Source organism: Metopolophium dirhodum, chromosome 1 (assembly GCF_019925205.1).
Source record: "Metopolophium dirhodum isolate CAU chromosome 1, ASM1992520v1, whole genome shotgun sequence".
Classification (NCBI taxonomy): domain Eukaryota; kingdom Metazoa; phylum Arthropoda; class Insecta; order Hemiptera; family Aphididae; genus Metopolophium; species Metopolophium dirhodum.
Window position 1 is genome coordinate 147,653,989 of NC_083560.1, and position 13,742 is coordinate 147,667,730.

Consider the following 13,742-nt stretch of genomic DNA (forward strand, 5'->3'; position numbering starts at 1 on the left):
CCATTTGGTAAGAAGAGTGTTACGGTTGGACTATTAATCAGCAAACAAATTTCAATTATTGTGTTATTAGAGTGTAAGTTAACGAAAAAAATTATTACATTAAATTTAGAGCAATGGTGTACGCTCATGTCTGAATCTAATTACATTTCAATTACTAACAACTTACATACCAGGTGTAGACGTGTAAAAATTACTGAGAACTTTACATATTCAATTAATGTGAAGCAGAGTTCAATAACCTTGCATATAAATGATGATTATATTACACTCTCGCATATAGATTTCTGCAGACTAAAACAACTTCAACATTGTGTCGACCTTTATATCGCAGAAAAACAGAAACGTCTACCGAGTTTTCAAACAACATTCGATGCAGCTTACGAACTGATTAAAAACGATGTCCGTGGTTTGCCCATCAGTTGCCAGAGAAACGAATTCACAAACCAGTATATACAGAACTATGATTTTAGTTATTATTCTCATCTACAAAACGATGACACTTCATTTTTGTATGAGATTTTACAATTTCATTTTAATGTAATGTCTGACATGATTTTACAGGACTTAATAGTATGATATAATACAAATTCATTTATATTTATGTATTGTTTTTTTTATTAAATAAATAAAAATATTTTTATACTACATTTTTTTTTTTTTCATGCGGCTAATTTATTTCTTATTGTACGACGTTCCGGGTCTTTCAAAATTACATCAAATATAACCTGCATGGTCTCGTTTAAACTTGTATTGAGAGTCTGATCTTTTGACTTGTCCGATGTCGTCACCTTGACAGATGCCTCAGAGTGTCGCCACCTGCAACATAAATTAATTATTCAATCAGTTTGGCAGTGAATAAAAACTAATGATTTTTTTCATTTAGCAATAGTTTTTTAATTAAAAAATAAACCAAAGTCTAGTCTTTACCTTTCCTTTGTTGGGACGTTGTGTATATTCGCACACTTGTAATGTGTTATCGTCCAATAATCCGTCGGCTTTTCGTCTGGATTAAATTGGCTTTTGATGGTAGCCAAACCATCTCCCTGACGAAAAGTGACAGAATTAAAAATCTCTTCATCAAATTCTTCCGCCCGCAATTTCTCTTCGAGAATTTCTCTGTATGATGAACTCTAAAAAAAAAAAACAAATAAATAAATTCATGCCATAATTCATAAACTTAGAATATTAGATAAAGTATTAATATGATAAATTATTATTTATCTTACTGTTTTCATCTGTTTTTTTTTGTTTTTTTTGTCTACTGTTTTTTCAGCCCCTCTTTTTAACGATGTTTTGACCTGCTTTGAAGTAGAAGGCTTTTTTGTGTCCAGGGACTCAAATTCGTTCTATAAAACATAAACTAAGGTGAATAACTATAAATGTATGAGTGGCTTACAGCCGATCTCTAAAACAATATTGAGCAACGTTACAGTCACACTCTAATTATTATTTAATTTTAATATTATGTTTAAAATAAAGTTATAATCAACCACGAATTTATTATAACCATAGCGTTGAGTAGTTTTACGACTGACCTCCAATTTGCTTTAGTTATTAAAGTGATTCAATTACTAACCTCTGATCCGGAATCGATGATCGAAGTTCTGTAAGACATCTTGAAGCTGAATTGTTATAGATGATGAAGAAGTTCTAGTTGCTGAATGTTGACTGTAATATTGCTGTTAATACGCTAGCCTTATATACTGTAATGTTTCCACTACCATAGATACTTTGAAATGTGGAATATTCATAGCAATGTTCATTAAACCAGCCAACGCCCTTAATTTGTCCTCTTATTAATATCAGTTTTATTCCGCCAACGGTCTTATACGACCTCCTATCGATACTAGTTTTTATTCGGTCAACGCCCAGTTTTATTCCGCCAACGGTCTTATACGACCTCCTATCGATACTAGTTTTTATTCGGACAACGCCCTAAAATTTGACCTAGCTATTTTTAAATGAATATTCCGGACTACGGTCAACACCAATACATACATTATATATTATAATTACTATTACTACAAAATAACTTAGTTGTTTTTAAAATTAATATTACATGAACAGGTCATACGATTTCTTCGAATAGAATGTAAGTTTTAAACGATAACTAGGAAAGTAGGAGATGATTCTCGACTATATAACGCAGCATTTGATAGTCTGATATCGTTCTCTACCAGCAACAACAAGCGGCAGTCATTCACCATCGAATATTGAAAATACTTCAATCCTACCAAGTTTACCAGTCCAGCATCGACATCATCAATAAGGGTTCATCACTCAACATTGGAAAATACTTCAAACCTACATAGTTTACCAGTCCAACACCGGCATCATCAACAGTCATTCGTCTCTAAACATTAGAAAATACTTTAATGTAAGTACCTATTTATTTCATTATTTATATATTTAAAAAAAAAAAAAAATCATCTTATCGAATCTAAAACTCCACATCTTTACTAGTTTTTAAACGAAAAATAATACACGATAGCAAAAAACATAACATAACATAAGCGTTTAGGGAAGTGGTTATAAGTGGTTATAATGAACCGATATTCAATAGTTTTATTAGTAATTTTAATATTAAATGTACAAGGTTTTTATAATTAATTTTTTTTTTTAAATTTAAAAGGTTGATTAATTAAAATATCTATGTTTATCATGTTGTATATTAAATGGTTAAAAAAATGTTAGAAAGTTGAAATAAGTTGAAAAAAAACAAGTGTATACAGTATGTATATGATTATAATTATATGAATAACATAATATAAAAACTTGATTATTATAATATATAAAATATAGACATATTAGCTTACATTAAATTATTCACTATGCTGACTGATATATTATAGTCATTTTAACTACCATAATGTATATTTAATGATTAAAAAATGCTAAAAAGTAGGGATACGTTTAAAAACAAGTTTGTATTCCGTATACAGTATGTAAATGATTATATTTATTGAATAACATGATATAAAACTTGATTATCAGCTAACTTTAAATTATATCCAATGCTAGTTGATATAGGAACCAGTTTCTAATTATCAGATTTTTTTTTTTTTAACATATTTCTTTATATATATTAGTTCTAACATTTTTTTAACCATTTTAAATAATGAATTCTCACAATGATATTTTAAACGAAATAGACTATTATAAACAAATGATTGAAAGTTATACAGAAACGGATGAAAAAGACCATTTCATGAGAAGATGGAGACTTAAACAGAATAAAAAAAATATTAAAAATATAAAATATCAATTGTTTTTAACTAGAATAAGTCCTTCTCCTTCTCTCAATGTAACTTATATTAACGAATATTATATACATACATGTGTATTAAAAGAAAAATTGCTTTTTTTTAAAGAAGAGAAAGAAAAGATCCTTATATTTTATCGTTCTAGATGTACCGACTATTGGCAATGTATAAATAATTTTAATATGCAGATACAAAATCTTAATTATCAGTTACAGGAATTGGGTACAATCTGTTAAAAACAAAATAAGATTATATTTTTTTAATATAAAGTATTGTATTTATTATGTTTATGTTTAAAAAATAATTTGATGATAGACACATGTAAATAAATAAACATTCTAAATTAAAAGTTTTTTGTTCAATTATTTAATTGTAAATAAGCTAAATATACCAACCATACAAAAAAAATGTTTTATTTATTAATTGAAGTAAACTTAACATAATAATCACAAACTAATGTTTATAGATGATGTATAACCATAATTTATTTTAATTTGTTGATAATATTTATACATATGTGTGAATACATAAGCTAGTCTATTATTATAAGTATTATTCACTAATTAATATACACTATTTTATTTTTTTTATTACTATCAGTTAGTGTATAAAAAAAAACTATGACATTTTCAGAATAAAAAAATAAAAAATAAAAAATGGAATCAAAATCATTTATTATGGATGAAATTAACGATGTTATCCGAAAGGCCGAGCAAATTGATCAAGCAATGGATGAGGCAGCAGTAGAATTTAAAAAAAAAATTAAAATTATTGATATAAAAATAAAAAAAGCGGGTTTAAAACAAAAAAAAATAATGAATGAAAAAAAAAAGATTGCAAATGATTATTTACATTTGCTACATACAGATAAGAAACGTGAAAAAAATATTCGAAAAGAATTATCTATATTATATGCACAGTACAATTATATGAACAATGGTTAATAGTAATTCATAATTTTCTTGTTTTCATTCATTATTTTTTCACCTCAAAACAGCTTTTTTTATTTTTTATGTTTTGTAAATATATTCTAAATGTATTAATTTATTTGAATGATATTTTAAATAAAATGATCTTTCTACATTATTATATTTTTTTTTTTTTATATATTCTATTACAGTTTCATCATGAAAAGACAAACGGTGAGAAAATGCCAGCGGACAATTTCTACTGATAAAGAATTATTCGAAATTGAACGATTTAAAAAATGCTCGAAAACTTTTATCATAAAAAATACATTGGATTTTATAGATTACACGCTTTTTTTTAACTATATTTCAGAGAAATTAATTTTTAAGTTAAAAGAATCGTGTAAAAATACATCTATAAAATTTAATTTAGTCGTGGATAGTGTTTACGAAAGAATTATTACACAAGAAGTACAGGATATTGCATTCAAAACTTTTAATGTTCTTGCATGTAATTCATCTAATTTTAAAAAAATACTAAACGATATGTTCAATAAATTGTTGCGGGAAGAGACAGATTTTACACAGAAAGGTTCTGGATGGACGCTTAAGGTAATAGAAACATTACAGTTGAGAATCAATATAGTGAATCCTCTTAAAGGAGGAACATATATTGATTTACCTAAGCATATTAAAGATAAAAGAGCGATTATTAATGTGAAAAATAGTGATAATAAATGTTTTAAATATGCATTATTATCCAAGTTTGATAATCGCTCTAATAAAACTAATTTTCATGAAAAATATTTTAAGATGTTAGAGTTAAAAAGTAGTTTAAATTTTAAATGTGTTGATTTTCCAACACCAATCAGTCAGATACCTAAATTTGAACGTATAAACAATATTTCAATAAATATTTATAGTTTGAATGACAAAAAAACTATTTTTCCCTTGTATGTATGTAATACCGAAAGAAATGATCATTTTGACCTATTTTTGTATAATAATGATGAAACATCGCATTATTGTTATATTCATAATTTTTCAAGATTAATCAGAAGTCAGAAAACGAAAAATTGTTCGAAGCTAATTATTTGTAAGAGATGTTTCACAACTTTTGGTACTCAACCGTGCAAAAGTAAGCTTTGGGGTGTAGAAGGATTAAATGAACATCGACGCAATTGTGGAAAGAATCCGTTGGGGAGGCCTATAATGTTTGAAGAGGGGGATGATGATTTCATCTATTTCAAAGGTTATAAAAAAACGCAGAGGATTCCATTTGTCATTTATGCAGATTTTGAATGTATATTAACTCCTAAACAACCTAATAAATTCATTAATAGACGTAAAAAACAAAAAAATCAGAAAACTCATGTTACACATTTACATGAAATTATGAGCTATGGGTTTTATGTAAAAGTTGACTATAGTATTATATCGAAAGAGCTGGTAAAACAGTTTGAAATTCCGACGAAAGTAATTATTTATAGAGGTAAGAAAGCTGCAAAAAAATTTATGAAAAATATGATCGATATTGGAAATGAAATTAATAAAATTTATCAAATTAATACACCGATGGACAAATTAACTGATAAAGAGGAACAACGTTTTCAAAGAACCAAGTTCTGTCAAAAATGTTCAAAACATTTTAAAAACAATAATTTGGTTAAAGTTCGAGATCACTGTCATTTTACTGGCAAATATAGGCAATGTCTCTGTCTTCAATGTAATTTCGAAATAACTAGTCCATCGTTCGTTCCAATATTCTTTCATAATTTATCTTATGATAGTCACTTCATAATTCGGGAACTAGGTTGCGATGATAAAGATATTCATATTATTCCTAATTCATCGGAAAAATATATATCCTTTAGCAAGGAAATCGCACCTAGATTTAGTATTAAATTTGTCGATACATTCCGTTTTATGAGTGAGTCGCTAAGTAAACTTGCAGCCAATTTATCTGAAGATAAGTTGAGGTTTAGAGAAACCCTAAAAATATTTTCAATCAAATCATTAGATTTAGTTACACGGAAAGGAGTCTTCCCTTACGAATATGTCGATAGTTGGAGTAAATTAGACAATGCTTTTTTACCATCAAAGCTTGAATTTTATAACTCGTTAACAGATGAACAAATTAGTGATGAAGATTATAGACATGCAAAAAATGTATGGAATACATTTGACGTAAAGACTTTGGGTGAATATAGCGATCTTTATTTAAAAACTGATGTTACCATACTAGCTGACGTGTTCGAAAATTTTAGAGACATATGTTTATCTACTCTCAGAATAGATCCTGCTCATTATATGACTGCCCCTGGATTTGCTTTTGATTGTATGCTTAAGTATACAAAGGTTAAATTAGAGAGGTTAAAGGATTATAATATGTTACTCTACTTCGAAAAATCAATCCGAGGCGGTATTTGTCAATCAACTAAAAGATATGCTAAAGCAAACATACCAAATATTGAAGGATTGGACTATAATTCGAATGAACCGATTACTTGGATTACATATCTCGACTGTGTAAATTTATATGGAAAGTCTATGTTGACAGAACTACCTTTTAAAGATTTTGAATGGGTTGATGATCTCGACATAGATGTAACTAAAATTTCTGAAGATTCTGAAGTAGGATATATATTAGAAGTTGATATCGAGTACCCTAAACATTTACATAAAACCCATAATGATTTTCCGTTTTTACCGTTTAACAAATGCCCACCGAATTCGAAAGTTGAGAAATTGTTAACTACTCTATCACCGAAAAAAAACTATATTGTACATTACAAAAATTTAAAACAAGCGATTTCTCACGGTCTTAAATTAGTAAAAATTCATCGAGCTATCCGCTTTTCACAAAAAAAATGGATGGCATCATACATTGAGTTCTGTACAAAAATGAGAGCAGAAGCAAAAAATGAGTTTGAAAAAAATTTCTGGAAGTTGTTAATTAATAGCGTTTTTGGTAAATGTATGGAGAATGTCCGAGCAAGAACTTCTATAAAACTGGTTTCATCAGAAAAAAAAGCGAATAAACTAATGACAAAAACTAGTTTTAAAGACAGAACTATATACTCTAAAAATCTCATGGCTATTCACCAACATAAGGAAACTATTAAATTCGATAAGGCAATTTATGTGGGATTTGCAATTTTAGACGTTTCGAAAACATTTATGTACGATTTTCACTATAATGTCATGAAGAAAAGGTATGGTACTAAAATTAGTTCTTTATATTCGGATACTGATTCCTTGATATACGCTATTCAAACTACAAATTTTTTCAATGATTTAAAAAATGATTTATTACCATATTTTGATACATCTAACTATCCCAAAGACCATTATTGTTTTAGCGAATTACATAAAAGTCAGCCAGGCTTTTTCAAGGATGAATTGAAAGGAATTATACTTAAAGAATTCGTTTCATTAAGACCGAAATTATATGCGTACAAAACTGTAGACGGTACTGAGGAAAAAAAAGCAAAAGGCGTAAAGAAATATATTATTAAAAAACATATGCAATTCGAAAATTATAAGGATATACTACACGCTTTTATAAACCATTTATCTGTTAAAGATAAATTAACTCACAGGGTCATGAATTTTATCCAATCAAACAAACATGTTGTTCAATCGAAAACAATGAACAAACTTGTTCTAAGCGCTAATGACGATAAACGTTATATAAATGACGACGGGATAAATACTTTGGCTTATGGTCACTACAAACTAGATAAATTATATAATTAAAGAAAAAAAAGACTTGATAAATCTCCAATCGGTATAAACAGAAAGCGCTATCAAACGGTAGTGAAGTAAATTTTTTTTTTTTTTTTGTTTTTAAAAAAATTACAAACTGAAAACAAATAATTATTTCAACTTTTTTCTGGCATTTATTATAAAAGTATTACATGTTATACATAAAAAATTATTATTTAAAAATATCTGATGATGTTATCCACGAATTTTGACTTGAATCAAAACCCAACCATTTAACAAACATTTTATTCCCAACTTTTTTCACAATACGTTCAATAAGAAAGGTGTTTGGAAAATTAGTTAATTTAATTTCCTGTTCATAAAAACCACCTAAGATTATATTGTTTGATTCATCCTTTAGTTGATAAGTTACTGGATTTGTCTGTAAAACTTTTGAAACTGTAAATATTTCCGTTGTCCAATTCGGGGTATATCCTTTACTAAATATATGTTTATACTTAGATATTCGTACTTTATCGCTAACTTTAAATTTTGGTTTATACAATGTTTGTAAATTTTTATATGTACAAAATTTAATTCTGTTTGTATCCATTCGAGCTTCATTAGGTGTGCATTTGATTGTTCTATGTTTTGTATTATTATAGTTATTTATAATTTTTGATATTGTATTATACCAATTCCATGTACCTGTTGCAGTGAAATGTTTATATATATTATTTTTAAGTGTTTGTATCACACGTTCTGCGATTGAACATTTAATAACACTGTATGAACTGTAATGTTTAATTTTATATTTTTTCATTAAATCTTGAAATTGAGTATTATAAAATTCTGTACCATTATCTGTCTGTAAAAATTTCGGATTAGCTTTTTTCAATATATTAACCATTCCTTTTGTACATTCTTTTGCTGATTTATTTTTCAGCGGTTCCACAAATACATATTTGCTATATGTATCTATAACAACTAATATAAATTTAAAACCGTAATTTTTTTTAGAATGAGATTGCATATCCATTAAATCAGCTTGCCATAGGTCGTCAATAAACCGTGTAACCACACTACGTCTAGGAAATATTTTTCTCGCTGGTCGATGTAGCTCATTAGCTATACCCTCTAAGGTCGTCATTATGCTATAATATTTCTCTCACGCAGTTCTTCTAAAATAGATATGATTTCGTTATTAACACCAGTATTACCAACACTTTGCGATGATGTCAAAAGATTTAATCTAGTTACTAGCTCATTCGGATCGTCATAATAAACTAATTGGGTTTGAGGTAAGACATCTTTATATAAACCACTACCTGTCTTAGGATCAGGTGATGAAGTAAAATTAATCATATCTGTAGACATACGATCTGAAGGTGAAAAACTGCTTGCTGATTGATTAAAATCAAATGGATCATTTTCTTGTGTTATTTTTCTACGTTTAGCGTTTAATAAGCCAAAAGGACTAGAAGGTAAAGTATTGTTAAATGATTTTAAGTTAATTCGTGGAGTTGTATTCTCATTAATTTTATCTATTTCTTCATTAAACTGTTTTTCCGTCGCCTAACCTAACCTAACCTAACCGTCGCCTGCGTTTTTCGATAATTTTTTCGAAAAGTCGAGTTTTAACTGTTTTGGAAACGTCTCACCTCCCGTTCGCGACTTATTCGCGTTCCCCGTTAAATTTATAGGCCGCGCGCGGCCGTACTTGAATATCTTAGAGCGCCGCGGCGTAGAGAACGATAGCGAAAAGCGCGGCGTCGTCGCCGTCTTACCGAGTTTTCCGAGTTTTTCGACTAAAGTCGCGTCTCACCGCTCTCTCGAAAGTCTCACCTCCCCGCCGACGTGATATTCGCGTTCCCCGCTGAATTTCTAGGCCGCGGGCGGCCGGACTTCGTCCGGGACGACGCCGAGAGTGGAGTGCCGATATCGCCGACGTCGAGTAGGTATTACTATATACAGGCATAAATACGTGCGTCGGAGGGTCCGATTTTTTCGCGTTTTCGACGTCCGAGGGTGGCGGAGCCGGTCGTCCGCTGCCCGATGCGGTGAGATCGCCGGCTCAAAAGCCCTCCGCGGACGCCGGGACCGCGTTCGCGATTCGCCGGGACGGCGAAACGGCTTAAGAGTCATAGATTCGACGCCAGTTTTCAACTCTGTAGGTAGGTAGGTAGGTAAGGCGTCGGTGCGGATGACCCGGGGAGTTATGAACAGTTATGAACGTTGTCCGCGATTCGACGCAGTCGGATTGCATACTTGACGAAGTTACCCAGCCGTCGCACATTGTCCGCTATCCGACGAAGTCGGATTGCCTACTCGGACCACTGAGGTGACTGACCTGCTAGACACCCTTAAAAGACGATTGCTATATAATTTGCATAGAAGCCCGAAATGTTTTGAATTTTTTTTCACGTAATTAATTTTTCCGTTTTTGGTGACAGTAATGAACGTTGTCCGCGATTCGACGCAGTCGGATTGCATACCTGACGAAGTTACCCAGCCGTCGCACATTGTCCGCTATCCGACGAAGTCGGATTGCCTACTCGGACCACCGAGGTGACTGACCTGCTAGACACCCTTAAAAGACAATTGCTATATGATTTGCATAGAAGCCCGAAATGTTTTGAATTTTTTTTCACGTAATTAATTTTTCCGTTTTCGGTGACAGTTATGAACGTTGTCCGCGATTCGACGCAGTCGGATTGCATACCTGACGAAGTTACCCAGCCGTCGCACATTGTCCGCTATCCGACGAAGTCGGATTGCCTACTCGGACCACTGAGGTGACTGACCTGCTAGACACCCTTAAAAGACGATTGCTATATGATTTCCATAGAAGCCCGAAATGTTTTGAATTTTTTTCACGTAATTAATTTTTCCGTTTTCGGTGACAGTAATGAACGTTGTCCGCGATTCGACGCAGTCGGATTGCATACCTGACGAAGTTACCCAGCCGTCGCACATTGTCCGCTATCCGACGATTGCCTACTCGGACCACTGAGGTGACTGACCTGCTAGACACCCTTAAAAGACGATTGCTATATGATTTGCATAGAAGCCCGAAATGTTTTGAATTTTGCATAATTTTTTTTCACGTAATTTATTACTTAATTTTGCATTTTTGGCGACAGTTATGAACGCTGTCCGCTATTCGACGCAGTCGGATTGCATACCTGATGACGTGACCCGGCCGACGCATATTGTCTGCAATCTGACGAAGTCAGATTGCCTACCCACACCACTGAGGTGACTGACCTGCTAGACACCCTTAAAAGACGATTGCTATATGATTTGCATAGAAGCCCGAAATGTTTTGAATTTTTTTCACGAAACTTATTACCTAATTTCGCGTTTTCGGTGACAGTAATGGACGCTGTCCGCGATTCGACGCAGTCGGATTGCATACCTGACGACGTGACCCGGCCGTCGCATATTGTCTGCTATCCGACGAAGTCGGATTGCCTACCCACACCACTGAGGTGACTGACCTGCTAGACACCCTACCCTTATTATTACGGTGAACGTCATTTGAGGTGACTGACCACCTAGACACTCAAAAATATACGACGGCTATATGACTTGCATGGACGCCCGAAATGTTACAATTTTTTTCATGAAACTTATTACCTAATTTCGCGTTTTCGGCGACAGTAATGAACGCTGTCCACGATTCGACGCAGTCGGATTGCATACCTGACGACCGGCCGACGCATATTGTCTGCTATCCGACGAAGTCGGATTGCCTACTCGGACCACTGAGGTGACTGACCTGCTAGACACCCTTAAAAGACGATTGCTATATGATTTGCATAGAAGCCCGAAATGTTTTGAATTTTTTTTCAAGTAATTAATTTTTCCGTTCTCGGTGACAGTAATGAACGCTGTCCGCGATTCGACGCAGTCGGATTGCATACCTGACGAAGTTACCCAGTTGTCGCACATTGTCCACCATTCACAATCCACTATTCTTATCATTAACCCAGAATCCTTATCAGAAATCCAAAATCCTTATCACTGATCCACCATCCTTATCATAAATCCACTTTTCTTATCAAAATCTAAAATCCTTATCACTTAATTTTTTCACAGATCCCTATCAATAGACCTCTGTATCACCCATACACCGCGTCGGCTTCGGTTGACGACCAGACCACAAGACCACTGCGGCATCCGACATCGACAACACTCCTCACCAACCACGGGGGGTCTGGGGGTCTCGTGTTGGTTATGAGTGTTTTCGATGTCGGAAGCCGCAGTGGTCTTGTGGTCTGGTCGTCAACCGAAGCCGACGCGGTGTATGGGTGATATGATAAGAACGGTGGATATTGATAAGAAAATTGGATAAGTGATAAGGATTTTGGATTGCTGATAAGGATGTTGGATTAATGATAAGAATTGAGATGGAACATATTAATATGTGCTTACAAACTATTATTACTTGACACTATATCAATCTATTTTACAATATGGGATAACTATATGGGGTGGTACCTCTGAAAACACACTAAAACCACCAATATAATTTGATATACATAAATAAACGTGAATCTATAAGATACAACTTTAGGTTAATATTGAAAAGATAACTAACAATGGCTCTATAGATGATACCGTCTGGTGTTGTGATTGGTATTATTATTATTATTATATAATTCAAGTAAATGTAATTTATTTTTTGTTCTGTAGACACAAAGCATTGCATTACAATGTGCATGTGACGAAGAATCCCTACAACCGTTGAACGATATATTATGATGTTTTAATAAATAAATGTCGTGAAATCAAATTGTTAATGTCAACTCGAGTAGCTAAATATAATCATAGTGGACGTCTAGTGAATGTTATGAATTAATTTATATAAGTATACAATTTAATCTATAATTTACAGAGTTGGTATTAGTATATTAGTAGTATATTAGGTGATCAAGGTGATAACAGTGTACACATAAAATATTCAAAATTTAAATTATTATTATTATTATTATTATATTATATTATATTTTAAAATTTGTATCAGGTGGAATACATTATAACTGTATAATATTATTTAAGAATGGCAAAGCTGTAGGAATGTTAATTTATGCCAACGAAAATAACAATCCATAAAAGCGTGTTTCACATTGCCGAGGTGTTGAAGTTTACAATTTTAGACAGTATATTATGTGATCACGGTTAAACTTAGATCAGGTTATAAACCAAAATTTATATCTATTAGGTATGTTAGTTAATTGGTGTACTTAATGTCATTGATGTTTAGTTCTGTATGCAATGTAATGTGTATAAACAACTTGAATGGAAAAGCATAAAATATCAAATTTAATGTAATAATAATAATAATACCTAAAGAACACACATTAAATAATATAGCTAGTATACAATAGTAAAAAAACTAAAAGTTATCGGTAAACGATTACAACTACCCTAAAAACCTAAAAAATAGTGAGTAAAATAATTCATACACACTGGACACACTGCTAAAAATGACACATGCATAAAATATTGTTATATGCTAATAATGATGGAATGGTAATAATTTTCAATGTAATACCTATAATAAAAATCTATCAATAATAATGTAGACCACCTATAGAACTCTCTGTAGAAGTACATAATATAAGGTACACCCTACATATTAATTAATATATAATATTATAAAAATCTTAAGACACTATTAAATCATTTATTAATTAACTATTTATTTAATTTATGTTTAATACTGTATGCAATAGAATGTTTATTATACACAGCTTGAATGAAGACACATGAAAAAAAGGATTAAAATTATAAAAATTACACTATTGGTGGGAATTATTAAAAATTAATAAATGATTTATTAGTTAACTATTTATTC

The 13,742-nt window shown here is 31.4% G+C and overlaps 2 protein-coding genes across 2 annotated transcripts; one reads left to right on the forward strand and one right to left on the reverse strand.

Moving 5' to 3' along the window:
• Positions 1–633: 633 nt before the first annotated feature.
• On the reverse strand, positions 634–1,851 carry LOC132936637 (uncharacterized). The gene is made up of 4 exons (XM_061003396.1): positions 1,577–1,851; positions 1,227–1,346; positions 928–1,130; positions 634–816 (listed from the first exon to the last, which is right to left on the reverse strand). The coding sequence occupies exons 1-4, from the start codon at positions 1,613–1,615 to the stop codon at positions 660–662; spliced, it is 519 nt and encodes a 172-aa protein (XP_060859379.1). The 5' UTR covers positions 1,616–1,851; the 3' UTR covers positions 634–659.
• A 323-nt stretch (positions 1,852–2,174) lies between these two features.
• Positions 2,175–7,848, forward strand: LOC132933276 (uncharacterized). Its single transcript, XM_060999588.1, has 3 exons — positions 2,175–2,377; positions 4,384–7,669; positions 7,774–7,848. Exons 2-3 carry the CDS (start codon positions 4,391–4,393, stop codon positions 7,846–7,848), a joined length of 3,354 nt encoding a protein of 1,117 aa, XP_060855571.1. The 5' UTR covers positions 2,175–2,377; positions 4,384–4,390.
• The last annotated feature ends 5,894 nt before the right edge of the window (positions 7,849–13,742 follow it).